This window comes from Anomaloglossus baeobatrachus, chromosome 10 (genome assembly GCF_048569485.1).
Source record: "Anomaloglossus baeobatrachus isolate aAnoBae1 chromosome 10, aAnoBae1.hap1, whole genome shotgun sequence".
NCBI lineage: Eukaryota > Metazoa > Chordata > Amphibia > Anura > Aromobatidae > Anomaloglossus > Anomaloglossus baeobatrachus.
This window is the reverse complement of record NC_134362.1, coordinates 3,551,187-3,578,296: the sequence shown is the minus strand read 5'-3', so window position 1 is coordinate 3,578,296 and position 27,110 is coordinate 3,551,187. Positions and strand designations below refer to the sequence as shown.

General features: G+C 56.0%; 1 protein-coding gene across 1 annotated transcript in view; it reads right to left on the bottom strand.

Annotated features, from left to right (window-relative positions):
* Positions 1–27,110, bottom strand: part of PIK3C2A (phosphatidylinositol-4-phosphate 3-kinase catalytic subunit type 2 alpha) — a 164,911-nt gene that overhangs the window by 65,258 nt on the left and 72,543 nt on the right. Inside the window, 2 exon segments of the mRNA XM_075325707.1 lie at positions 11,744–11,807; positions 26,888–26,967. Of these exon segments, the coding sequence (XP_075181822.1) occupies positions 11,744–11,807; positions 26,888–26,967 (144 nt within the window).

Genomic DNA, 27,110 nt, shown 5'->3' with positions numbered 1-27,110 from the left:
GGACTCATCCGCAGGAGGCTTCATAGGGAGGAGCGGGGTAAAATCCCCCATATGATGTGCAGGACTCATCCACAGGAGGCTTCATAGGGAGGAGCGGGGTAAAATCCCCCATCTGATGTGCAGGACTCATCCGCAGGAGGCTTCATAGGGAGGAGCGGGGTAAAATCCCCCATCTGATGTGCAGGACTCATCCGCAGGAGGCTTCATAGGGAGGAGCGGGGTAAAATCCCCCATCTGATGTGCAGGACTCATCCGCAGGGGGCTTCATAGGGAGGAGCGGGGTAAAATCGCCCATCTGATGTGCAGGACTCATCCGCAGGAGGCTTCATAGGGAGGAGCGGGGTAAAATCCCCCATCTGATGTGCAGGACTCATCCACAGGAGGCTTCATAGGGAGGAGCGGGGTAAAATCCCCCATCTGATGTGCAGGACTCATCCGCAGGAGGCTTCATAGGGAGGAGCGGGGTAAAATCGCCCATCTGATGTGCAGGACTCATCCACAGGGGGCTTCATAGGGAGGAGCGGGGTAAAATCCCCCATCTGATGTGCAGGACTCATCCGCAGGAGGCTTCATAGGGAGGAGCGGGGTAAAATCCCCCATCTGATGTGCAGGACTCATCCGCAGGAGGCTTCATAGGGAGGAGCAGGGTAAAATCCCCCATCTGATGTGCAGGACTCATCCGCAGGAGGCTTCATAGGGAGGAGCGGGGTAAAATCCCCCATCTGATGTGCAGGACTCATCCGCAGGAGGCTTCATAGGGAGGAGCGGGGTAAAATCCCCCATCTGATGTGCAGGACTCATCCGCAGGAGGCTTCATAGGGAGGAGCGGGGTAAAATCCCCCATCTGATGTGCAGGACTCATCCGCAGGAGGTTTCATAGGGAGGAGCGGGCTAAAATCCCCCATCTGATGTGCAGGACTCATCCGCAGGAGGCTTCATAGGGAGGAGCGGGGTAAAATCCCCCATCTGATGTGCAGGACTCATCCACAGGAGGCTTCATAGGGAAGAGCGGGCTAAAATCCCCCATCTGATGTGCAGGACTCATCCGCAGGAGGCTTCATAGGGAGGAGCGGGGTAAAATCCCCCATCTGATGTGCAGGACTCATCCGCAGGAGGCTTCATAGGGAGGAGCGGGGTAAAATCGCCCATCTGATGTGCAGGACTCATCCGCAGGAGGCTTCATAGGGAGGAGCGGGGTAAAATCCCCCATCTGATGTGCAGGACTCATCCACAGGAGGCTTCATAGGGAGGAGCGGGGTAAAATCCCCCATCTGATGTGCAGGACTCATCCACAGGAGGCTTCATAGGGAGGAGCGGGGTAAAATCCCCCATCTGATGTGCAGGACTCATCCACAGGGGGCTTCATAGGGAGGAGCGGGGTAAAATCCCCCATCTGATGTGCAGGACTCATCCGCAGGAGGCTTCATAGGGAGGAGCGGGGTAAAATCCCCCATCTGATGTGCAGGACTCATCCGCAGGAGGCTTCATAGGGAGGAGCGGGGTAAAATCCCCCATCTGATGTGCAGAACTCATCCGCAGGGGGCTTCATAGGGAGGAGCGGGGTAAAATCCCCCATCTGATGTGCAGGACTCATCCACAGGAGGCTTCATAGGGAGGAGCGGGGTAAAATCCCCCATCTGATGTGCAGGACTCATCCGCAGGAGGCTTCATAGGGAAGAGCGGGGTAAAATCCCCCATCTGATGTGCAGGACTCATCCACAGGAGGCTTCATAGGGAGGAGCGGGGTAAAATCCCCCATCTGATGTGCAGGACTCATCCGCAGGAGGCTTCATAGGGAGGAGCGGGGTAAAATCCCCCATCTGATGTGCAGGACTCATCCGCAGGAGGCTTCATAGGGAGGAGCGGGCTAAAATCCCCCATCTGATGTGCAGGACTCATCCGCAGGGGGCTTCATAGGGAGGAGCAGGGTAAAATCGCCCATCTGATGTGCAGGACTCATCCACAGGAGGCTTCATAGGGAGGAGCGGGGTAAAATCCCCCATCTGATGTGCAGGACTCATCCGCAGGAGGCTTCATAGGGAGGAGCGGGGTAAAATCCCCCATCTGATGTGCAGGACTCATCCGCAGGGGGCTTCATAGGGAGGAGCGGGGTAAAATCCCCCATCTGATGTGCAGAACTCATCCACAGGGGGCTTCATAGGGAGGAGCGGGGTAAAATCCCCCATCTGATGTGCAGAACTCATCCACAGGGGGCTTCATAGGGAGGAGCGGGGTAAAATCCCCCATCTGATGTGCAGGACTCATCCGCAGGAGGCTTCATAGGGAGGAGCGGGGTAAAATCCCCCATCTGATGTGCAGGACTCATCCGCAGGAGGCTTCATAGGGAGGAGCGGGCTAAAATCCCCCATCTGATGTGCAGGACTCATCCGCAGGAGGCTTCATAGGGAGGAGCGGGGTAAAATCCCCCATCTGATGTGCAGGACTCATCCACAGGGGGCTTCATAGGGAGGAGCGGGGTAAAATCCCCCATCTGATGTGCAGGACTCATCCACAGGGGGCTTCATAGGGAGGAGCGGGGTAAAATCCCCCATCTGATGTGCAGGACTCATCCGCAGGAGGCTTCATAGGGAGGAGCGGGGTAAAATCCCCCATCTGATGTGCAGGACTCATCCGCAGGAGGCTTCATAGGGAGGAGCGGGGTAAAATCCCCCATCTGATGTGCAGGACTCATCCGCAGGAGGCTTCATAGGGAGGAGCGGGGTAAAATCCCCCATCTGATGTGCAGGACTCATCCGCAGGAGGTTTCATAGGGAGGAGCGGGGTAAAATCCCCCATCTGATGTGCAGGACTCATCCGCAGGAGGTTTCATAGGGAGGAGCGGGGTAAAATCCCCCATCTGATGTGCAGGACTCATCCGCAGGAGGTTTCATAGGGAGGAGCAGGGTAAAATCCCCCATCTGATGTGCAGGACTCATCCGCAGGAGGCTTCATAGGGAGGAGCGGGGTAAAATCCCCCATCTGATGTGCAGGACTCATCCGCAGGAGGCTTCATAGGGAGGAGCAGGGTAAAATCGCCCATCTGATGTGCAGGACTCATCCACAGGAGGCTTCATAGGGAGGAGCGGGGTAAAATCCCCCATCTGATGTGCAGGACTCATCCACAGGAGGCTTCATTGGGAGGAGCGGGGTAAAATCCCCCATCTGATGTGCAGGACTCATCCACAGGAGGCTTCATAGGGAAGAGCGGGGTAAAATCCCCCATCTGATGTGCAGGACTCATCCGCAGGAGGTTTCATAGGGAGGAGCGGGGTAAAATCCCCCATCTGATGTGCAGGACTCATCCACAGGGGGCTTCATAGGGAGGAGCGGGGTAAAATCCCCCATCTGATGTGCAGGACTCATCCACAGGAGGCTTCATAGGGAGGAGCGGGTAAAATCCCCCATCTGATGTGCAGGACTCATCCACAGGAGGCTTCATAGGGAAGAGCGGGCTAAAATCCCCCATCTGATGTGCAGGACTCATCCGCAGGAGGCTTCATAGGGAGGAGCGGGGTAAAATCCCCCATCTGATGTGCAGGACTCATCCGCAGGAGGCTTCATAGGGAGGAGCGGGGTAAAATCCCCCATCTGATGTGCAGGACTCATCCACAGGGGGCTTCATAGGGAGGAGCGGGGTAAAATCCCCCATCTGATGTGCAGGACTCATCCACAGGAGGCTTCATAGGGAAGAGCGCGGTAAAATCCCCCATCTGATGTGCAGGACTCATCCGCAGGAGGCTTCATAGGGAAGAGCGGGGTAAAATCCCCCATCTGATGTGCAGGACTCATCCACAGGAGGCTTCATAGGGAAGAGCGGGGTAAAATCCCCCATCTGATGTGCAGGACTCATCCGCAGGGGGCTTCATAGGGAGGAGCGGGGTAAAATCCCCCATCTGATGTGCAGGACTCATCCACAGGGGGCTTCATAGGGAGGAGCGGGGTAAAATCCCCCATCTGATGTGCAGGACTCATCCACAGGAGGCTTCATAGGGAGGAGCGGGTAAAATCCCCCATCTGATGTGCAGGACTCATCCGCAGGGGGCTTCATAGGGAGGAGCGGGGTAAAATCCCCCATCTGATGTGCAGGACTCATCCGCAGGAGGCTTCATAGGGAGGAGCGGGGTAAAATCCCCCATCTGATGTGCAGGACTCATCCACAGGAGGCTTCATAGGGAGGAGCGGACTAAAATCCCCCATCTGATGTGCAGGACTCATCCGCAGGGGGCTTCATAGGGAGGAGCGGGGTAAAATCCCCCATCTGATGTGCAGGACTCATCCGCAGGGGGCTTCATAGGGAGGAGCAGGGTAAAATCCCCCATCTGATGTGCAGGACTCATCCGCAGGGGGCTTCATAGGGAGGAGCGGGGTAAAATCCCCCATCTGATGTGCAGGACTCATCCGCAGGAGGCTTCATAGGGAGGAGCGGGGTAAAATCCCCCATCTGATGTGCAGGACTCATCCGCAGGGGGCTTCATAGGGAGGAGCGGGGTAAAATCCCCCATCTGATGTGCAGGACTCATCCGCAGGAGGCTTCATAGGGAGGAGCGGGGTAAAATCCCCCATCTGATGTGCAGGACTCATCCGCAGGAGGCTTCATAGGGAGGAGCGGGGTAAAATCCCCCATCTGATGTGCAGGACTCATCCGCAGGAGGCTTCATAGGGAGGAGTGGGGTAAAATCCCCCATCTGATGTGCAGGACTCATCCGCAGGAGGCTTCATAGGGAGGAGCGGGGTAAAATCCCCCATCTGATGTGCAGGACTCATCCACAGGAGGCTTCATAGGGAGGAGCGGGGTAAAATCCCCCATCTGATGTGCAGGACTCATCCGCAGGGGGCTTCATAGGGAGGAGCGGGGTAAAATCCCCCATCTGATGTGCAGGACTCATCCGCAGGGGGCTTCATAGGGAGGAGCGGGGTAAAATCCCCCATCTGATGTGCAGGACTCATCCGCAGGAGGCTTCATAGGGAGGAGCGGGGTAAAATCCCCCATATGATGTGCAGGACTCATCCGCAGGAGGCTTCATAGGGAGGAGCGGGGTAAAATCCCCCATCTGATGTGCAGGACTCATCCGCAGGAGGCTTCATAGGGAGGAGCGGGGTAAAATCCCCCATCTGATGTGCAGGACTCATCCACAGGAGGCTTCATAGGGAGGAGCGGACTAAAATCCCCCATCTGATGTGCAGGACTCATCCGCAGGGGGCTTCATAGGGAGGAGCGGGGTAAAATCCCCCATCTGATGTGCAGGACTCATCCGCAGGAGGCTTCATAGGGAGGAGCGGGGTAAAATCCCCCATCTGATGTGCAGGACTCATCCACAGGAGGCTTCATAGGGAGGAGCGGACTAAAATCCCCCATCTGATGTGCAGGACTCATCCGCAGGGGGCTTCATAGGGAGGAGCGGGGTAAAATCCCCCATCTGATGTGCAGGACTCATCCACAGGAGGCTTCATAGGGAGGAGCGGACTAAAATCCCCCATCTGATGTGCAGGACTCATCCGCAGGGGGCTTCATAGGGAGGAGCGGGGTAAAATCCCCCATCTGATGTGCAGGACTCATCCGCAGGAGGCTTCATAGGGAGGAGTGGGGTAAAATCCCCCATCTGATGTGCAGGACTCATCCACAGGAGGCTTCATAGGGAGGAGCGGGGTAAAATCGCCCATCTGATGTGCAGGACTCATCCGCAGGGGGCTTCATAGGGAGGAGCGGACTAAAATCCCCCATCTGATGTGCAGGACTCATCCGCAGGAGGCTTCATAGGGAGGAGCAGGGTAAAATCCCCCATCTGATGTGCAGGACTCATCCACAGGAGGCTTCATAGGGAGGAGCGGGGTAAAATCCCCCATCTGATGTGCAGGACTCATCCGCAGGAGGCTTCATAGGGAGAAGCGGACTAAAATCCCCCATCTGATGTGCAGGACTCATCCGCAGGAGGCTTCATAGGGAGGAGCAGGGTAAAATCCCCCATCTGATGTGCAGGACTCATCCGCAGGGGGCTTCATAGGGAGGAGCGGGGTAAAATCCCCCATCTGATGTGCAGGACTCATCCGCAGGAGGCTTCATAGGGAGGAGCGGGGTAAAATCCCCCATCTGATGTGCAGGACTCATCCACAGGAGGCTTCATAGGGAGGAGCAGGGTAAAATCCCCCATCTGATGTGCAGGACTCATCCACAGGAGGCTTCATAGGGAGGAGCGGGGTAAAATCCCCCATCTGATGTGCAGGACTCATCCGCAAGAGGCTTCATAGGGAGGAGCGGGGTAAAATCCCCCATCTGATGTGCAGGACTCATCCGCAGGAGGCTTCATAGGGAAGAGCGGGGTAAAATCCCCCATCTGATGTGCAGGACTCATCCGCAGGAGGCTTCATAGGGAGGAGCGGGGTAAAATCCCCCATCTGATGTGCAGGACTCATCCACAGGAGGCTTCATAGGGAGGAGCGGACTAAAATCCCCCATCTGATGTGCAGGACTCATCCGCAGGGGGCTTCATAGGGAGGAGCGGGGTAAAATCCCCCATCTGATGTGCAGGACTCATCCACAGGAGGCTTCATAGGGAGGAGCGGGGTAAAATCCCCCATCTGATGTGCAGGACTCATCCGCAGGAGGCTTCATAGGGAGGAGCGGGGTAAAATCCCCCATCTGATGTGCAGGACTCATCCACAGGAGGCTTCATAGGGAAGAGCGCGGTAAAATCCCCCATCTGATGTGCAGGACTCATCCACAGGGGGCTTCATAGGGAGGAGCGGGGTAAAATCCCCCATCTGATGTGCAAGACTCATCCACAGGAGGCTTCATAGGGAGGAGCGGGTAAAATCCCCCATCTGATGTGCAGGACTCATCCGCAGGGGGCTTCATAGGGAGGAGCGGGGTAAAATCCCCCATCTGATGTGCAGGACTCATCCGCAGGAGGCTTCATAGGGAGGAGCGGGGTAAAATCCCCCATCTGATGTGCAGGACTCATCCGCAGGAGGCTTCATAGGGAGGAGCGGGGTAAAATCCCCCATCTGATGTGCAGGACTCATCCGCAGGAGGCTTCATAGGGAGGAGTGGGGTAAAATCCCCCATCTGATGTGCAGGACTCATCCGCAGGAGGCTTCATAGGGAGGAGCGGGGTAAAATCCCCCATCTGATGTGCAGGACTCATCCACAGGGGGCTTCATAGGGAGGAGCGGGGTAAAATCCCCCATCTGATGTGCAGGACTCATCCGCAGGAGGCTTCATAGGGAGGAGCGGGGTAAAATCCCCCATCTGATGTGCAGGACTCATCCGCAGGAGGCTTCATAGGGAGGAGCGGGGTAAAATCCCCCATCTGATGTGCAGGACTCATCCACAGGAGGCTTCATAGGGAGGAGCGGACTAAAATCCCCCATCTGATGTGCAGGACTCATCCGCAGGGGGCTTCATAGGGAGGAGCGGGGTAAAATCCCCCATCTGATGTGCAGGACTCATCCACAGGAGGCTTCATAGGGAGGAGCGGACTAAAATCCCCCATCTGATGTGCAGGACTCATCCGCAGGGGGCTTCATAGGGAGGAGCGGACTAAAATCCCCCATCTGATGTGCAGGACTCATCCGCAGGAGGCTTCATAGGGAAGAGCGGGGTAAAATCCCCCATCTGATGTGCAGGACTCATCCACAGGAGGCTTCATAGGGAGGAGCGGGGTAAAATCCCCCATCTGATGTGCAGGACTCATCCGCAGGAGGCTTCATAGGGAGGAGCAGGGTAAAATCCCCCATCTGATGTGCAGGACTCATCCGCAGGGGGCTTCATAGGGAGGAGCGGACTAAAATCCCCCATCTGATGTGCAGGACTCATCCGCAGGAGGCTTCATAGGGAAGAGCGGGGTAAAATCCCCCATCTGATGTGCAGGACTCATCCACAGGAGGCTTCATAGGGAGGAGCGGGGTAAAATCCCCCATCTGATGTGCAGGACTCATCCGCAGGAGGCTTCATAGGGAGGAGCAGGGTAAAATCCCCCATCTGATGTGCAGGACTCATCCACAGGAGGCTTCATAGGGAGGAGCGGGGTAAAATCCCCCATCTGATGTGCAGGACTCATCCGCAGGGGGCTTCATAGGGAGGAGCGGACTAAAATCCCCCATCTGATGTGCAGGACTCATCCGCAGGAGGCTTCATAGGGAGGAGCAGGGTAAAATCCCCCATCTGATGTGCAGGACTCATCCACAGGAGGCTTCATAGGGAGGAGCGGGGTAAAATCCCCCATCTGATGTGCAGGACTCATCCGCAGGAGGCTTCATAGGGAGAAGCGGACTAAAATCCCCCATCTGATGTGCAGGACTCATCCGCAGGAGGCTTCATAGGGAGGAGCGGGGTAAAATCCCCCATCTGATGTGCAGGACTCATCCGCAGGAGGCTTCATAGGGAGGAGCAGGGTAAAATCCCCCATCTGATGTGCAGGACTCATCCGCAGGGGGCTTCATAGGGAGGAGCGGGGTAAAATCCCCCATCTGATGTGCAGGACTCATCCGCAGGAGGCTTCATAGGGAGGAGCGGGCTAAAATCCCCCATCTGATGTGCAGGACTCATCCACAGGAGGCTTCATAGGGAGGAGCAGGGTAAAATCCCCCATCTGATGTGCAGGACTCATCCACAGGAGGCTTCATAGGGAGGAGCGGGGTAAAATCCCCCATCTGATGTGCAGGACTCATCCGCAAGAGGCTTCATAGGGAGGAGCGGGGTAAAATCCCCCATCTGATGTGCAGGACTCATCCGCAGGAGGCTTCATAGGGAGGAGCGGGGTAAAATCCCCCATCTGATGTGCAGGACTCATCCACAGGAGGCTTCATAGGGAGGAGCGGGGTAAAATCCCCCATCTGATGTGCAGGACTCATCCACAGGAGGCTTCATAGGGAGGAGCGGGGTAAAATCCCCCATCTGATGTGCAGAACTCATCCACAGGGGGCTTCATAGGGAGGAGCGGGGTAAAATCCCCCATCTGATGTGCAGGACTCATCCGCAGGAGGCTTCATAGGGAGGAGCGGGGTAAAATCTCCCATCTGATGTGCAGGACTCATCCACAGGGGGTTTCATAGGGAGGAGCGGGGTAAAATCCCCCATCTGATGTGCAGGACTCATCCACAGGGGGCTTCATAGGGAGGAGCGGGGTAAAATCCCCCATCTGATGTGCAGGACTCATCCGCAGGAGGCTTCATAGGGAGGAGCGGGGTAAAATCCCCCATCTGATGTGCAGGACTCATCCGCAGGAGGCTTCATAGGGAGGAGCGGGGTAAAATCCCCCATCTGATGTGCAGGACTCATCCGCAGGAGGCTTCATAGGGAGGAGCGGGGTAAAATCCCCCATCTGATGTGCAGGACTCATCCACAGGAGGCTTCATAGGGAGGAGCGGGGTAAAATCCCCCATCTGATGTGCAGGACTCATCCACAGGAGGCTTCATAGGGAGGAGCGGACTAAAATCCCCCATCTGATGTGCAGGACTCATCCGCAGGAGGCTTCATAGGGAGGAGCGGGGTAAAATCCCCCATCTGATGTGCAGGACTCATCCGCAGGAGGCTTCATAGGGAGGAGCGGGGTAAAATCCCCCATCTGATGTGCAGGACTCATCCGCAGGGGGCTTCATAGGGAGGAGCGGGGTAAAATCCCCCATCTGATGTGCAGGACTCATCCGCAGGAGGCTTCATAGGGAGGAGCGGGGTAAAATCCCCCATCTGATGTGCAGGACTCATCCACAGGAGGCTTCATAGGGAAGAGCGGGGTAAAATCCCCCATCTGATGTGCAGGACTCATCCACAGGAGGCTTCATAGGGAGGAGCGGGGTAAAATCCCCCATCTGATGTGCAGGACTCATCCGCAGGAGGCTTCATAGGGAGGAGCGGGGTAAAATCCCCCATCTGATGTGCAGGACTCATCCACAGGAGGCTTCATAGGGAGGAGCGGGGTAAAATACCCCATCTGATGTGCAGGACTCATCCACAGGAGGCTTCATAGGGAGGAGCAGGGTAAAATCCCCCATCTGATGTGCAGGACTCATCCACAGGGGGCTTCATAGGGAGGAGCGGGGTAAAATCCCCCATCTGATGTGCAGGACTCATCCGCAGGAGGCTTCATAGGGAGGAGCGGGGTAAAATCCCCCATCTGATGTGCAGGACTCATCCGCAGGAGGCTTCATAGGGAGGAGCGGGGTAAAATCCCCCATCTGATGTGCAGGACTCATCTGCAGGAGGCTTCATAGGGAGGAGCGGGGTAAAATCCCCCATCTGATGTGCAGGACTCATCCGCAGGAGGCTTCATAGGGAGGAGCGGGCTAAAATCCCCCATCTGATGTGCAGGACTCATCCGCAGGAGGCTTCATAGGGAGGAGCGGGGTAAAATCCCCCATCTGATGTGCAGGACTCATCCGCAGGAGGCTTCATAGGGAGGAGCGGGGTAAAGTCCCCCATCTGATGTGCAGGACTCATCCGCAAAGTACTGGAGACGGGAGATTCAGACATTGCTGACAAGGGCTGCACCGGATACTGAGACCAAAGGGGTCACAGACTTCTGCAACTCACAGGTGGGTAATATTAGGTAATATTGGATCACTTTCCTCACTTATAAAATTACAAAGTCCTAATCTTTGTTAATCTTAATCCACTGTTGGGAGCGGTGACGTTTCATCTGACGGCAAAATTGTGCAAAACTGGAGACTTCTGAGGGGTTCACAAACTTTAGAACAGCAGGAGGTGAGGTCCCTGTGACGTCAGCAGGCGTTCCCCATCTAACAGCAGCATGCTGCAGGGACAGAGCCCCTGAGTCCAGTGATGTGTCCTTACTGAGCTGTGTGCTGTCTCCTCTACTGCAGAGCTAGCAGTTATACAGAGCTGGACTACCTGCAGCATGCCAAGTAGTCCTGTAATGATAATCTCCTGCTGATTAATCAGTGATGTTATCAGAACTACAATAAGTGACATCGCTGGAATCAGGGTCTCTGCCCCTACGTTATGCTGCTCTCAGATTAGGTGGCAAAAACCTGTTGATAGATTCTCAGCAGCACAAAGTCCTGGATAACCAGCATGTGCTGCTGAGAATATTTTATGTGTACAGGACAATTATATTAACCATCGTTCTGTGCACATGAGAGTAGTCTGCCGTGCACACAAGCGATGAAGCACCGCAGAGCCACTACATGCAGCCAATTAGTGGTCATTAACAGCCGCCATCGGCCAGCACGAGTAGTGTATAGTCGCGTCCCGGGCAGCGTACGGTCACTGCAGCCCGGGCAGCGTACCGTCACTGCAGCCCGGGCAGCGTACCGTCACTGCAGCCCGGGCAGCGTACCGTCACTGCAGCCCGGGCAGCGTACCGTCACTGCAGCCCGGGCAGCGTACCGTCACTGCAGCCCGGGCAGCGTACCGTCACTGCAGCCCGGGCAGCGTACCGTCACTGCAGCCCGGGCAGCGTACCGTCACTGCAGCCCGGGCAGCGTACCGTCACTGCAGCCCGGGCAGCGTACCGTCACTGCAGCCCGGGCAGCGTACCGCCACTGCAGCCCGGGCAGCGTACCGCCACTGCAGCCCGGGCAGCGTACCGCCACTGCAGCCCGGGCAGCGTACGGTCACTGCAGCCCGGGCAGCGTACGGTCACTGCAGCCCGGGCAGCGTACGGTCACTACAGCCCAGGCAAGGTGATACAGGGGTGATAAACATCAGGACCTGGTGTGAGACCCCCTGGGCACAGAGTCTGGGCACATGAAACATCCAGCGCAGGAATAACGCGCTCCACGCACCTCGCTCTTCAGGCACACGCTGACTTGCTCGTGGTAAGAGTCCAGTAACTCCTCGATGTTCTGCCTGCGAAAGACACACATTTCACGTGACCCAGTAAACACCAGCAGATATACATCATTCACTATATAATGCTGGACGCGTCCATCTGTCCAAAGCTGGGAGCAAACAACCCTCTGATTGGCCAAAGCTGGGAGCAAACAACCCTCTGATTGGCCAAAGCTGGGAGCAAACAACCCTCTGATTGGCCAAAGGGCCTATTTATTTATTTTTAAAATAAAAAGGGTATCACTGTAGAAGTAACTGGGGCCCTATTTATGAGGATCGCCTCACAGTAAGATCGATCTGTTGCCTACAGCCTCTGCAGAAGTAACTGGGGCCCTATTTATGAGGATCGCCTCACAGTAAGATCGATCTGTTGCCTACAGCCTCTGCAGAAGTAACTGGGGCCCTATTTATGAGGATCGCCTCACAGTAAGATCGATCTGTTGCCTATAGGAACCAGAGTGCAGCTTTCAGCATTCAATTTTCAGAGATAAAGTGAAAGCTGAGCTCTGATTGGTTGATCTGAACATCTAGACCTTTAACAACCGTAACCAATAACATAATGGTGAACATGTCCCAAGCTGGGATCACACTATTTGGCCGGCGCATGCGCAGCGCTCAGTTCATGTGGTTGTTGAGTTCTCCACTAAAATGACGCCAGAGTCCGTGCGAGCGCACACCGCCAACTGCAGCGCCATGATATTGAAGACAGTGTCTGAAACAAACTGGTGACCAGTGATATTCACAGACACCGTGTCTGCAATAAATAGAGCCGGAGGCTGCGGTGCGCGCACGCACCAAGTCCACAACTCCCTACAACGTCAGATTAGAAGTGCGCATGTGCCGACCGCAGGGATAAAAAACGACGAGAATGAGAGAACGAGCGAGCGTGCGAGAGAGCACGAGAGAGCGTGCAAGAGCGAGAGAGAACGAGCGAGCGTGCGAGAGAGAGAACGAGCGAGTGTGAGAGAGCGAGAGCGAGAGAGCGTGCAAGAGCGAGAGCGAGAGAGAACGAGCGAGTGTGAGAGAGCGAGAGCGAGAGAGCGTGCAAGAGCGAGAGCGAGAGAGAACGAGCGTTCAAGAGCGAAAGAGAGAACGAGCGAGTGTGAGAGAGCGAGAGAGCACGAGAGAGCGTGCAAGAGCGAGAGAGAGAACGAGCGAGTGTGCAAGAGCGAGAGAGAGAACGAGCGAGTGTGAGAGAGCGAGAGCGAGAGAGCGTGCAAGAGTGAGAGCGAGAGAGCACGAGCGTGCAAGAGCGAGAACGAGCGAGTGTGAGAGAGCGAGAGCGAGAGAGCGTGCAAGAGCGAGAGCGAGAGAGCGTGCAAGAGCGAGAGTGAGAGAGAACGAGCGTGCGAGAGCGAGCGAGTGTGAGAGCGAGAGAGCACGAGAGCGTACGAGAGAGCGTGCAAGAGCGAGGGAGCACGAGAGAGCGTGCAAGAGCGAGAGAGAGAACGAGCGAGTGTGAGAGAGCACGAGAGAGCGTGCAAGAGCGAGAGCGAGAGAGAACGAGCGTTCAAGAGCGAAAGAGAGAACGAGCGAGTGTGAGAGAGCGAGAGAGCACGAGAGAGCGTGCAAGAGCGAGAGAGAGAACGAGCGAGTGTGCAAGAGCGAGAGAGAGAACGAGCGAGTGTGAGAGAGCGAGAGCGAGAGAGCGTGCAAGAGCGAGAGCGAGAGAACACGAGCGTGCAAGAGCGAGAACGAGCGAGTGTGAGAGAGCGAGAGCGAGAGAGCGTGCAAGAGCGAGAGCGAGAGAGCGTGCAAGAGCGAGAGTGAGAGAGAACGAGCGTGCGAGAGCGAGCGAGTGTGAGAGCGAGAGAGCACGAGAGCGTGCGAGAGCGAGAGAGCACGAGAGAGCGTGCGAGAGTGAGGGAGCACGAGAGAGCGTGCAAGAGCGAGAGAGAGAACGAGCGAGTGTGAGAGAGCACGAGAGAGCGTGCAAGAGCAAGAGCGAGAACGAGCGAGCGTGCAAGAGCGAGAAAGAACGAGCGAGCGTGAGAGAGCGAGAGAGAACGAGCAAGCGTGTGAGAGGGCGAACGAGAAAGCACGAGAGAGCGTGCAAGAAAGAGAACGAGAGAGAGAACGAGAGAGAGAGAGAACAAGAGAGAGAGAGAGAGCACGAGAGAGAGAGAGCACGAGAGAGAGAGAGCACGAGAGAGAGAGAGCACGAGAGAGAGCACGAGAGAGAGAGAGCACGAGAGAGAGAGAGCACGAGAGAGAGAGCACGAGAGAGAGAGCACGAGAGAGAGAGCACGAGAGAGAGAGCACGAGAACGAGAGAGCACGAGAACGAGAGAGCACGAGAACGAGAGAGCACGAGAACGAGAGAGCACGAGAACGAGAGAGAGAGCACGAGAACGAGAGAGAGCACGAGAACGAGAGAGAGCACGAGAACGAGAGAGAGAGCACGAGAACGAGAGAGAGAGCACGAGAACGAGAGAGAGAGCACGAGAACGAGAGAGAGAGAGCACGAGAACGAGAGAGAGAGCACGAGAACGAGAGAGAGCACGAGAACAAGAGAGAGAGCACGAGAACGAGAGAGAGAGCACGAGAACGAGAGAGAGCACGAGAACGAGAGAGAGAGAGCACGAGAACGAGAGAGAGAGCACGAGAACGAGAGAGAGAGCACGAGAACGAGAGAGCACGAGAACGAGCGAGAGAGAGCACGAGAACGAGCGAGAGAGAGCACGAGAACGAGCGAGAGAGAGCACGAGAACGAGAGAGAGCACGAGAACGAGCGAGAGAGCACGAGAACGAGCGAGAGAGCACGAGAACGAGAGAGAGAGCACGAGAACGAGAGAGAGAGCACGGGAACGCGAGAGAGAGAGAGCGCGAGAGAGAGAGCGCGAGAGAGAGAGCGCGAGAGAGAGAGAGCGCGAGAGAGAGAGAGCGCGAGAGAGAGCGCGAGAGAGAGAGCGCGAGAGAGCGCGAGAGAGAGAGCGCGAGAGAGAGCGCGAGAGAGAGCGCGAGAGAGAGCGCGAGAGAGAGCGCGAGAGAGAGCGCGAGAGAGAGCGCGAGAGAGAGCGCGAGAGAGAGCGCGAGAGAGAGCGCGAGAGAGAGAGCGTGAGAACGAGAGAGAGAGAGCACGGGAACGAGAGAGAGAGAGCACGGGAACGAGAGAGAGCACGAGAACGAGAGAGAGAGAGCACGAGAACGAGAGAGAGAGCACGAGAACGAGAGAGAGAGCATGAGAACGAGAGAGCACGAGAACGAGAGCACGAGAACGAGAGAGCACGAGAACGAGAGAGCACGAGAGAGAGCACGAGAACGAGCGAGCGTGCAAGAGAGAGCACGAGAGAGAGAGCGCGTGAGAGAGCGCGCGAGAGAGAGAGCACGAGAACGAGAGAGAGCACGAGAACGAGAGAGCACGAGAACACGAGAGAGAGCATGAGAACACGAGAGAGAGCACGAGAGAGAGCACGAGAACGAGAGAGCACGAGAGAGAGCACGAGAGAGAGCACGAGAACAAGAGAGAGCACGAGAACAAGAGAGAGCACGAGAACAAGAGAGAGCACGAGAACAAGAGAGAGCACGAGAACAAGAGAGAGAGCACGAGAACAAGAGAGAGAGCACGAGAACAAGAGAGAGAGCACGAGAACAAGAGAGAGAGCACGAGAACAAGAGAGCACGAGAACAAGAGAGCACGAGAACGAGAGAGAGAGCACGAGAGAGAGCACGAGCACAAGAGAGAGCACGAGAACGAGCGCACGAGTGCACGAGAACGAGAGCGAGCACGAGAACGAGAGCGAGCACGAGAACGAGAGCGAGCACGAGAACGAGAGAGAGCACAAGAACGAGAGAGAGCACGAGAGAGAGAGAGAGAGCACGAGAACGAGAGAGAGCACGAGAACGAGAGAGAGCACGAGAACGAGAGAGAGCACGAGAACGAGAGAGCACGAGAACGAGAGAGCACGAGAGAGAGCACGAGAGAGAGAGAGCACGAGAACGAGAGAGAGCACGAGAACGAGAGAGAGCACGAGAACGAGAGAGAGCACGAGAACGAGAGAGAGCACGAGAACGAGAGAGAGCACGAGAACGAGAGAGAGCACGAGAACGAGAGAGAGCACGAGAACGAGAGAGAGCACGAGAACGAGAGAGAGCACGAGAACGAGAGAGCACGAGAACGAGAGAGCACGAGAGAGAGCACGAGAGAGAGAGCACGAGAGAGAGCACGAGAACGAGAGAGAGAGCACGAGAACGAGAGAGAGAGCACGAGAACGAGAGAGAGCACGAGAACGAGAGAGCACGAGAACGAGCGAGCACGAGAGAGACAGCACGAGAGAGAGAGCACGAGAACGAGCGAGCACGAGAGAGACAGCACGAGAGAGAGAGCACGAGAACGAGCGAGAACGAGAGAGCACGAGAACGAGAGAGCACGAGAACGAGAGAGCACGAGAACGAGAGCACGAGAACGAGAGAGCACGAGAACGAGAGAGCACGAGAACGAGAGAGCACGAGAACGAGAGAGCACGAGAACGAGAGAGCACGAGAACGAGAGAGCACGAGAACGAGAGAGCACGAGAACGAGAGCACGAGAACGAGAGCACGAGAACGAGAGAGCACGAGAACGAGAGAGCACGAGAACGAGAACGAGAGAGCACGAGAACGAGAGAGCACGAGAACGAGCGAGCACGAGAGAGAGCACGAGAACGAACGAGAGAGAGCGAACGAGAACGAGAGAGAGCGCACGAGAGAGAGCGTGCGCGCGAGAGAGCGTGCGAGAGAGCGCGAGAGAGAGCGCGAGAGAGAGCGTGCGCGCGAGAGAGCGTGCGCGCGAGAGAGCGCGCGAGAGAGAGCGCGAGAGAGAGAGCGCGAGAGAGAGAGCGCGAGAGAGAGAGCGCGAGAGAGAGCGCGAGAGAGAGCGCGAGAGAGAGCGCGAGAGAGAGCGCGAGAGAGAGCGCGAGAGAGAGCGCGAGAGAGAGCGCGAGAGAGAGCGCGAGAGAGAGAGAGCGCGAGAGAGAGCGCGCGAGAGAGAGAGCGCGAGAGAGAGCGCGAGAGAGAGCGCGAGAGAGAGCGCGAGAGAGAGCGCGAGAGAGAGAGAGCGTGAGAACGAGAGAGAGAGAGCACGGGAACGAGAGAGAGCACGAGAACGAGAGAGAGAGAGCATGAGAACGAGAGAGAGAGCACGAGAACGAGAGAGAGAGCATGAGAACGAGAGAGCACGAGAACGAGAGAGCACGAGAACGAGAGAGCACGAGAGAGAGCACGAGAGAGAGCACGAGAACGAGCGAGCGTGCAAGAGAGAGCACGAGAGAGAGAGCGCGTGAGAGAGCGCGCGAGAGAGAGAGCACGAGAACGAGAGAGAGCACGAGAACGAGAGAGCACGAGAACACGAGAGAGAGCATGAGAACACGAGAGAGAGCACGAGAGAGAGCACGAGAACGAGAGAGCACGAGAGAGAGCACGAGAGAGAGCACGAGAACAAGAGAGAGCACGAGAACAAGAGAGAGCACGAGAACAAGAGAGAGCACGAGAACAAGAGAGAGCACGAGAACAAGAGAGAGAGCACGAGAACAAGAGAGAGAGCACGAGAACAAGAGAGAGAGCACGAGAACAAGAGAGAGAGCACGAGAACAAGAGAGAGCACGAGAACAAGAGAGCACGAGAACGAGAGAGAGAGCACGAGAGAGAGCACGAGCACAAGAGAGAGCACGAGAACGAGCGCACGAGTGCACGAGAACGAGAGCGAGCACGAGAACGAGAGCGAGCACGAGAACGAGAGCGAGCACGAGAACGAGAGAGAGCACAAGAACGAGAGAGAGCACGAGAGAGAGAGAGAGAGCACGAGAACGAGAGAGAGCACGAGAACGAGAGAGAGAGAGCACGAGAACGAGAGAGAGCACGAGAACGAGAGAGAGCACGAGAACGAGAGAGCACGAGAGAGCACGAGAGAGAGAGAGCACGAGAGAGCACGAGAGAGAGAGAGCACGAGAGAGAGCATGAGAGAGAGAGCACGAGAACGAGAGAGAGCACGAGAACGAGAGAGAGCACGAGAACGAGAGAGAGCACGAGAACGAGAGAGAGCACGAGAACGAGAGAGAGCACGAGAACGAGAGAGAGCACGAGAACGAGAGAGAGCACGAGAACGAGAGAGCACGAGAGAGAGCACGAGAGAGAGAGCACGAGAGAGAGCACGAGAACGAGAGAGAGAGCACGAGAACGAGAGAGAGAGCACGAGAACGAGAGAGAGAGCACGAGAACGAGAGAGCACGAGAACGAGCGAGCACGAGAGAGACAGCACGAGAGAGAGAGCACGAGAACGAGCGAGCACGAGAGAGACAGCACGAGAGAGAGAGCATGAGAACGAGCGAGAACGAGAGAGCACGAGAACGAGAGAGCACGAGAACGAGAGAGCACGAGAACGAGAGAGCACGAGAACGAGAGAGCACGAGAACGAGAGCACGAGAACGAGAGAGCACGAGAACGAGAGAGCACGAGAACGAGAGAGCACGAGAACGAGAGAGCACGAGAACGAGAGAGCACGAGAACGAGCGAGCACGAGAGAGAGCACGAGAACGAACGAGAGAGAGCGAACGAGAACGAGAGAGAGCGCACGAGAGAGAGCGTGCGTGCGAGAGAGCGTGCGAGAGAGCGCGAGAGAGAGCGCGAGAGAGAGCGTGCGCGCGAGAGAGCGTGCGCGAGAGAGAGCGCGCGAGAGAGAGCGCGAGAGAGAGAGCGCGAGAGAGCGCGAGAGAGAGAGCGCGAGAGAGAGAGCGCGAGAGAGAGAGCGCGAGAGAGCGCGAGAGAGAGAGCGCGAGAGAGAGAGCGCGAGAGAGAGAGCGCGAGAGAGAGAGCGCGAGAGAGAGCGCGAGAGAGAGCGCGAGAGAGAGCGCGAGAGAGAGAGCGCGAGAGAGAGAGCGCGAGAGAGAGAGCGCGAGAGAGAGAGCGCGAGAGAGAGAGCGCGAGAGAGAGAGCGCGAGAGAGAGAGCGCGAGAGAGAGAGCGCGAGAGAGAGCGCGAGAGAGAGAGCGCGAGAGAGAGAGCGCGAGAGAGAGAGCGCGAGAGAGAGAGCGCGCGAGAGAGAGCGCGCGAGAGAGAGCGCGCGAGAGAGAGCGCGAGAGAGAGCGCGAGAGAGAGCGCGAGAGAGAGAGCGCGAGAGAGAGAGCGCGAGAGAGAGCGCGCGAGAGAGAGCGCGCGAGAGAGAGCGCGCGAGAGAGAGCGCGCGAGAGAGAGCGCGCGAGAGAGAGCGCGCGAGAGAGAGAGCGCGAGAGAGAGAGCACGAGAGAGAGAGCACGAGAGAGAGAGCACGAGAGAGAGAGCACGAGAGAGAGAGCACGAGAGAGAGAGCACAAGAACGAGAGAGAGAGCACGAGAACGAGAGAGAGAGAGAGCACGAGAAAGAGCACAAGAACGAGAGAGCACGAGAAAGAGCACAAGAACGAGAGAGCACGAGAAAGAGCACGAGAACGAGAGAGCACGAGAGCGAGAGCGCGAGAGAGAGAGCGCGAGAGAGAGAGCGCGAGAGAGAGAGCGCGAGAGAGAGAGCGCGAGAGAGAGCACGAGAGAGAGAGCGCGAGAAAGAGAGCGCGAGAGAGAGAGCGCGAGAGAGAGAGCACGAGAGAGAGAGCGCGAGAACGAGAGAGCACGAGAACGAGAGAGCACGAGAACGAGCGAGCACGAGAGAGAGCACGAGAACGAGAGAGAGAGAGCACGGGAACGAGAGAGAGAGAGCACGGGAACGAGAGAGAGAGAGCAAGAGAACGAGAGAGAGAGAGCACGAGAACGAGAGAGAGAGAGCACGAGAACGAGAGAGAGAGAGCACGAGAACGAGAGAGAGAGAGCACGAGAACGAGCATGAGAGAGAGCACGAGAACGAGAGAGAGAGAGCACGAGAACGAGCATGAGAGAGAGCACGAGAACGAGCGAGCAAGAACGAGACAGCGCGCGAGAGAGCGCGAGAGAGCGCGAGAGAGAGAGAGCGCGAGAGAGAGAGAGCGCGAGAGAGAGAGCGCGAGAGAGCGCGTGAGAACGAGAGAGAGAGCACGGGAACGAGAGAGAGAGAGCACGAGAACGAGAGAGAGAGAGCACGAGAACGAGAGAGAGAGAGCACGAGAACGAGAGAGAGAGAGCACGAGAACGAGAGAGAGAGAGCACGAGAACGAGAGAGAGAGAGCACGAGAACGAGCATGAGAGAGAGCACGAGAACGAGCATGAGAGAGAGCACGAGAACGAGCGAGCAAGAACGAGACAGCGCGCGAGAGAGAGAGCGCGAGAGAGAGAGAGCGCGAGAGAGAGAGCGCGAGAGAGAGAGCGCGAGAGAGAGAGCACGAGAGAGAGAGCACGAGAGAGAGCGCGCGAGAGAGAGCGCGCGAGAGAGAGCGCACGAGAGCATGAGAGAGAGAGCACGAGAACGAGAGAGAGCGCAAGAGCGAGAGAGCACGAGAGAGAGAGTACGAGAACAATAGAGAGCACCAGAACACGAGAGAGAGCGCGCGCGAGAGAGCGTGCGCGAGAGAGAGAGGGCGAGAGAGCGTGAGCGCGAGAGAGAGCGCGAGAGAGAGAGCACGAGAGAGAGAGCACGAGAGAGAGCGAGAGAGAGAGAGCACGAGAGAGAGCGAGAGAGCACGAGAGAGCACGAGAGAGAGCACGAGAGAGAGAGAGCACGAGAGAGAGAGCACGAGAACACGAGAGAGCACGAGAACACGAGAGAGCACGAGAACACGAGAGAGAGCACGAGAACGAGAGAGCACGAGAACGAGAGAGAGAGCACGAGAACGAGAGAGCACGAGAACGAGAGAGAGAGCACGAGAACGAGAGAGAGAGCACGAGAACGAGAGAGAGAGCACGAGAACGAGAGAGAGAGCACGAGAACGAGAGAGAGAGCACGAGAACGAGAGAGAGAGAGAGCACGAGAACGAGAGAGAGAGAGAGCACGAGAAAGAGCACAAGAACGAGAGAGCACGAGAAAGAGCACGAGAACGAGAGAGCACGAGAAAGAGCACGAGAACGAGAGAGCACGAGAGCGAGAGCGCGAGAGAGAGAGCGCGAGAGAGAGAGCGCGAGAGAGAGAGCACGAGAGAGAGAGCACGAGAGAGAGAGCACGAGAGAGAGAGCACGAGAGAGAGAGCACGAGAGAGAGCACGAGAGAGAGAGCACAAGAACGAGAGAGAGAGCACGAGAACGAGAGAGAGAGAGAGCACGAGAACGAGAGAGAGAGAGAGCACGAGAAAGAGCACAAGAACGAGAGAGCACGAGAAAGAGCACGAGAACGAGAGAGCACGAGAGCGAGAGCGCGAGAGAGAGAGCGCGAGAGAGAGAGCGCGAGAGAGAGAGCGCGAGAGAGAGAGCGCGAGAGAGAGAGCACGAGAGAGAGAGCGCGAGAGAGAGAGCACGAGAGAGAGAGCACGAGAGAGAGAGCACGAGAGAGAGAGCACGAGAGAGAGAGCACGAGAGAGAGAGCACAAGAACGAGAGAGAGCACGAGAACGAGAGAGAGAGAGAGCACGAGAACGAGAGAGAGAGCACGAGAAAGAGCACGAGAACGAGAGAGCACGAGAAAGAGCACGAGAGCGAGAGCGCGAGAGAGAGAGCGCGAGAGAGAGAGCGCGAGAGAGAGAGCGCGAGAGAGAGAGCACGAGAGAGAGAGCACGAGAGAGAGAGCACGAGAGAGAGAGCACAAGAATGAGAGAGAGCACGAGAACGAGAGAGCACGAGAACGAGAGAGAGCACGAGAACGAGAGAGAGCACGAGAACGAGAGAGAGAGAGCACGAGAACGAGAGAGAGAGAGCACGAGAACGAGAGAGAGCACGAGAACGAGAGAGCACGAGAACGAGCGAGAGAGAGCACGAGAACGAGCGAGAGAGAGCACGAGAACGAGCGAGAGAGCACGAGAACGAGCGAGAGAGCACGAGAACGAGAGAGAGAGCACGAGAACGAGAGAGAGAGCACGGGAACGAGAGAGAGAGCACGGGAACGAGAGAGCACGAGAACGAGAGAGCACGAGAACGAGAGAGCACGAGAACGAGAGAGCACGAGAACGAGAGAGCACGAGAACGAGAGAGCACGAGAACGAGAGAGAGAGAGCACGAGAACGAGCATGAGAGAGAGCACGAGAACGAGCGAGCAAGAACGAGACAGCGCGCGCGAGAGAGAGCGCGAGAGAGAGAGAGCACGGGAACGAGAGAGAGAGAGCACGAGAACGAGAGAGAGAGAGCACGAGAACGAGAGAGAGAGCACGAGAACGAGAGAGAGCACGAGAACGAGAGAGAGAGAGCACGAGAACGAGAGAGAGAGAGCACGAGAACGAGAGAGAGAGAGCACGAGAACGAGAGAGAGAGAGCACGAGAACGAGAGAGAGAGAGCACGAGAACGAGCATGAGAGGGAGCACGAGAACGAGCGAGCAAGAACGAGACAGCGCGCGAGAGAGAGAGCGCGAGAGAGAGAGAGCGCGAGAGAGAGAGAGCGCGAGAGAGAGAGAGCGCGAGAGAGAGAGAGCGCGAGAGAGAGAGAGCGCGAGAGAGAGAGAGCGCGAGAGAGAGAGAGCGCGAGAGAGAGAGAGCGCGAGAGAGAGCGCGAGAGAGAGAGAGCGCGAGAGAGAGAGAGCGCGAGAGAGAGCGCGCGAGAGAGAGCGCGCGAGAGAGCGCGAGAGAGAGAGCGCGCGAGAGAGAGCACGCGAGAGAGAGCGCACGAGAGCATGAGAGAGAGAGAGTACGAGAACAAGAGAGAGCACCAGAACACGAGAGAGAGCGCGCGCGAGAGAGCGTGCGTGAGAGAGAGAGCGCGAGAGAGCGTGCGCGAGAGAGAGCGCGAGAGACAGAGCGCGAGAGACAGAGCGCGAGAGACAGAGCGCGAGAGACAGAGCGCGAGAGACAGAGCGCGAGAGACAGAGCGCGAGAGACAGAGCGCGAGAGACAGAGCGCGAGAGACAGAGCGCGAGAGACAGAGCGCGAGAGACAGAGCGCGAGAGACAGAGCGCGAGAGACAGAGCGCGAGAGACAGAGCGCGAGAGACAGAGCGCGAGAGACAGAGCGCGAGAGACAGAGCGCGAGAGACAGAGCGCGAGAGACAGAGCGCGAGAGACAGAGCGCGAGAGACAGAGCGCGAGAGAGAGCGCGAGAGAGAGCGCGAGAGAGCGCGAGAGAGAGCGCGAGAGAGAGCGCGAGAGCACGAGAGAGAGAGCACGAGAACAAGAGAGCACGAGAGAGAGCACGAGAACGAGCGAGCAAGAGCGAGAACGCGAGAGCGCGAGAGAGAGCGAGAGTGAGCGCGCGAGAGCGCGAGAGAGAGCGCGAGAGAGAGAGCGCGCGAGAGAGAGCGCGATAGAGAGCGCGCGCGAGAGAGCGCGAGAGAGAGAGAGCGCGCGAGAGAGAGAGCGCGAGAGAGAGAGAGCGCGAGAGAGAGAGACAACGAGAGAGAGACAACGAGAGAGAGACAACGAGAGAGAGTGAAAGAGAATGTTTTCAGGCATTTTTCTTCCTGTGCACAGTGCAGTTCCCTCCATGTCATTAGTATTTGGTGGCATTGCTTTAACACTGTGATTTGGGGGAAACGTTTCGGATCCTTCCAGAAGCTTCTCACAATAGTTGGTGGAATTTGGGGCGATTCCTCCTGACCGATCTGGTGGAGCTGAGCCATGTTTGGAGGTTGCCGCTTGCACCGGACTTTTCAGCTTTGCCCATACATTATCAATAGGACTGAGATCAGGGTTTTATGATGGCCACTCCGAAACACTAACTTTGTTATCCTTAAGCCACTTTGTAACCAGTTTGTCAGTAGCTTCGGGTCATTGTCCATCTGGAAGACCCATTTCCGGCCAAGCTGTAAGTTCCTGGCTGATGTCTTGAGATGTTCCTCAGTATTGCCACATAATTTTCTTTCCTCATGATGACATCTATTTTGTGAAGTCACCGGTCCCTCCTGCAGCAAAACAACCCCACATGACTCACAGTTGGGATGGTGTTCTTAGGCTTCCAAGCTTTTCTCTTTTACCTCCAAACACAATGATGGTCATTATGGCCAAACAGATCAATTTTAGTCTCGTCAGACCATAGGACGTCTCCAAAACTTAAGGTCTGTCTTCCTTTGCACATTTACTAACATTAATTTGGCTTTTTCTGTGTCTTTTGGAGTAATGGCTTCTTCCTGCAGAGTGGCCTTTCCACCCATGTTTATACATTACTTGTCTCTTTGTGGATAATGACACAATGTTACCAGCTTCCTCCAGCTTCTTCACAAGGTTTTGCTTTTGTTCTTGGGTTGATCTGCACATGTCTGACCAAAGCACATTCATCTCTGGTACACAGAACCTGTCTCCTTCCTGAGCGGTGTGATGGCTGGACATTCACATCTTGTTTGTACTTGCGTATAATTGTTTGTACAGATGAATGAGGCACCTTCAGGTATCTGGAAATTGCACCCAAGGATGAACCAGACTCGTGCAAGTCCACAATTCACCTCCTGAGATCTTGGCTGATTTCTTTTGCCTTTCCCATAATGCTTCACAAAGAAGCCGTGTGTGTCAGGTGTGCATTACAATACATCCACAGGTGTGTCTGTAATTAACTCAGATGTTGCCAATAAACCTATCAGAAGCTTCCAAAGACATGACATCATCATATGGGCGGTCCCATATTGTGTCAAGGCACAGTACTCTTAAGCTGGGTTCACACATAGCGACAACGACATCGCTGTTACGTCACCATTTTCGGTGACGTAACAGCGACCTTGTAAGTCGCTGCTATGATCGCTGCTTAGCTGTCAAACACAGCGACGCAGCAGCGATCATAACGACGCTACATGTGCAGAGAGCAGGGAGTCGCGCACACTGCTTAGCGCTGGCTCCTTGCTCTCCTAGCTACAGTACACATCGGGTTAATTAACCCGATGTGTACTGCAGCTACATGTCACAGTGCAGAGAGCAGGGAGCTGCGCACACTGCTTAGCGCTGGCTCCTTGCTCTCCTAGCTACAGTACACATAGGGTTAATTACCCGATGTGTACTGCAGCTACATGTCACAGTGCAGAGAGCAGGGAGCTGCGCACACTGCTTAGCGCTGGCTCCTAGCTCTCCTAGCTACAGTACACATAGGGTTAATTACCCGATGTATACTGCAGCTACATGTGCAGAGAGCAGGAGCCGCGCACACTGCTTAGCGCTGGCTCCTTGCTCTCCTAGCTACAGTACACATAGGGTTAATTACCCGATGTATACTGCAGCTACATGTGCAGAGAGCAGGAGCCGGCACTGACAGCAAGGGCGGAGGCTGGTAACGAAGGTAAATATCGGGTAACCAGGGAAAGGTCTTCCCTTGGTTACCCGATGTTTACGCTGGTTACAGCTTACCGCAGCTGCCAGACGCCGGCTCCTGCTCCCCGCTCGCTTCATTTCGTCGCTCTCTCGCTGTCACACACAGCGATGTGTGTGTCACAGCGGGAGAGCGACGACCAAAAAATGAAGCTGGACATTCAGCAACGACCGGCGACCTCACAGCAGGGGCCAGGTCGTTGCTGGATGTCACACACAGCGACAGCGACGGGACGTCGCTGCAACGTCACAGAAAATGGTGACGTAGCAGCGATGTCGTTGTCGTCGTCGCTGTGTGTGACACCAGCTTTACTGTATGGAAGCGTCTCATTGTGCAGAAAGTAATAAAAATGCCTGAAAACATTCTCTCTCATTATTCTGGTATTTGGTCCCTAATAAAACGGGAGAAAACCCTGCAGATGTCTCTGTATAGAGAGCGGAGGTAAAAACCTGCAGATGTGTCTGTATAGAGAGCGGAGGTAAAAACTTGCAGATGTGTCTGTATAGAGAGCAGAGGAGAAATACCTGCAGATGTGTCTGTATAGAGAGCAGAGGAGAAATACCTGCAGATGTGTCTGTATAGAGAGTGGAGGGAAAAACCTGCAGATATGTCTGTATAGAGAGCGGAGGGAAAAACCTGCAGATGTGTCTGTATAGAGAGCGGAGGGAAAAACCTGCAGATGTGTCTGTATAGAGAGCGAAGGGAAAACCTGCAGATGTGTCTGTATAGAGAGAGGAGGGAAAACCTGCAGATGTGTCTGTATAAAGAGCGGAGGGAAAACCTGCAGATATGTCTGTATAGAGAGTGGAGGGAAAACCTGCAGATGTGTCTGTATAGAGAGCGGAGGGAAAAACCTGCAGATGTGTCTGTATAGAGAGCAAAGGGAAAACCTGCAGATGTGTCTGTATAGGGAGAGGAGGGAAAACCTGCAGATGTGTCTGTATAGAGAGCGAAGGGAAAACCTGCAGATGTGTCTATAGAGAGAGGAGGGAAAACCTGCAGATGTGTCTGTATAGGAGAGCGAAGGGAAAACCTGCAGATGTGTCTATAGAGAGAGGAGGGAAAACCTGCAGATGTGTCTGTATAGAGAGCGAAGGGAAAACCTGCAGATGTGTCTATAGAGAGAGGAGGGAAAACCTGCAGATGTGTCTGTATAGAGAACGAAGGGAAAACCTGCAGATGTGTCTATAGAGAGAGGAGGGAAAACCTGCAGATGTGTCTGTATAGAGAGCGGAGGGAAAAACGTCTGGGTTCAACTGTATACATAGAAATATAGTATAGAGGTATATACACAGCAGTCAGGTACACAGATAGATGGACATTACACACATTTCATGCATTGGGCTGAAAAATCTGATTTTCATCAATTTGTCACAGAGCATAGGAACAATTGTGAGTGTTACAGAACATTGCCCCCATAACAGGACAGCGATGATAATCACAGGTCGGTCATACAGACTCCTGCGCTGCCCTCAGATTATTGCTGCAGTGATGAGCGCCGCGCACCAGACTCTGCTACATCCAGTATTGTGTGCGGCGCAGGACGTGTGAGGACGGCTCCGAGGCTTCTTACAAGCCAGGGACACAATACCACCTCCATCTTCCTCCATCTCCAGGACGAGCTCTTCAAGAGCCGGGGGCGCTGGATGGAGAGCGCTGACAACTCGTCTCCTCAGATCTCCCCATAGGGGCTCAGTTGTCATGTGCCCTCCCCCGACAGCAGCTCTTGAATCCCGTTCCCCCCCACGAACAACCAGCAGCTTATGTGTGGCCCCCCACCCGACACCAACAGCAGCTCATGAGATCCCTCCCCACCACGAAGCACGGGCTCTGAAGCATAAGACGACATTGAGGACATTACCGTGTCACCGGCTCCTTGAACGGCCTGTCCAGCAGGGCCAAGTGTCTGTGGAGGTCAATGGGCGTCTCCTCATCTTCAGCCTGCAGAAGAGGAAAGAAAGAAGAAGAGGAAAGAAGAAAGAAGAAGAGGAAAGAAGAAGAGGAAAGAAGAGGAAAGAAGGAAAGGAAAGAAGAAGAGGAAAGAAGAAAGAAGAAGAGGAAAGAAGAAAGAGGAAGAGGAAAGA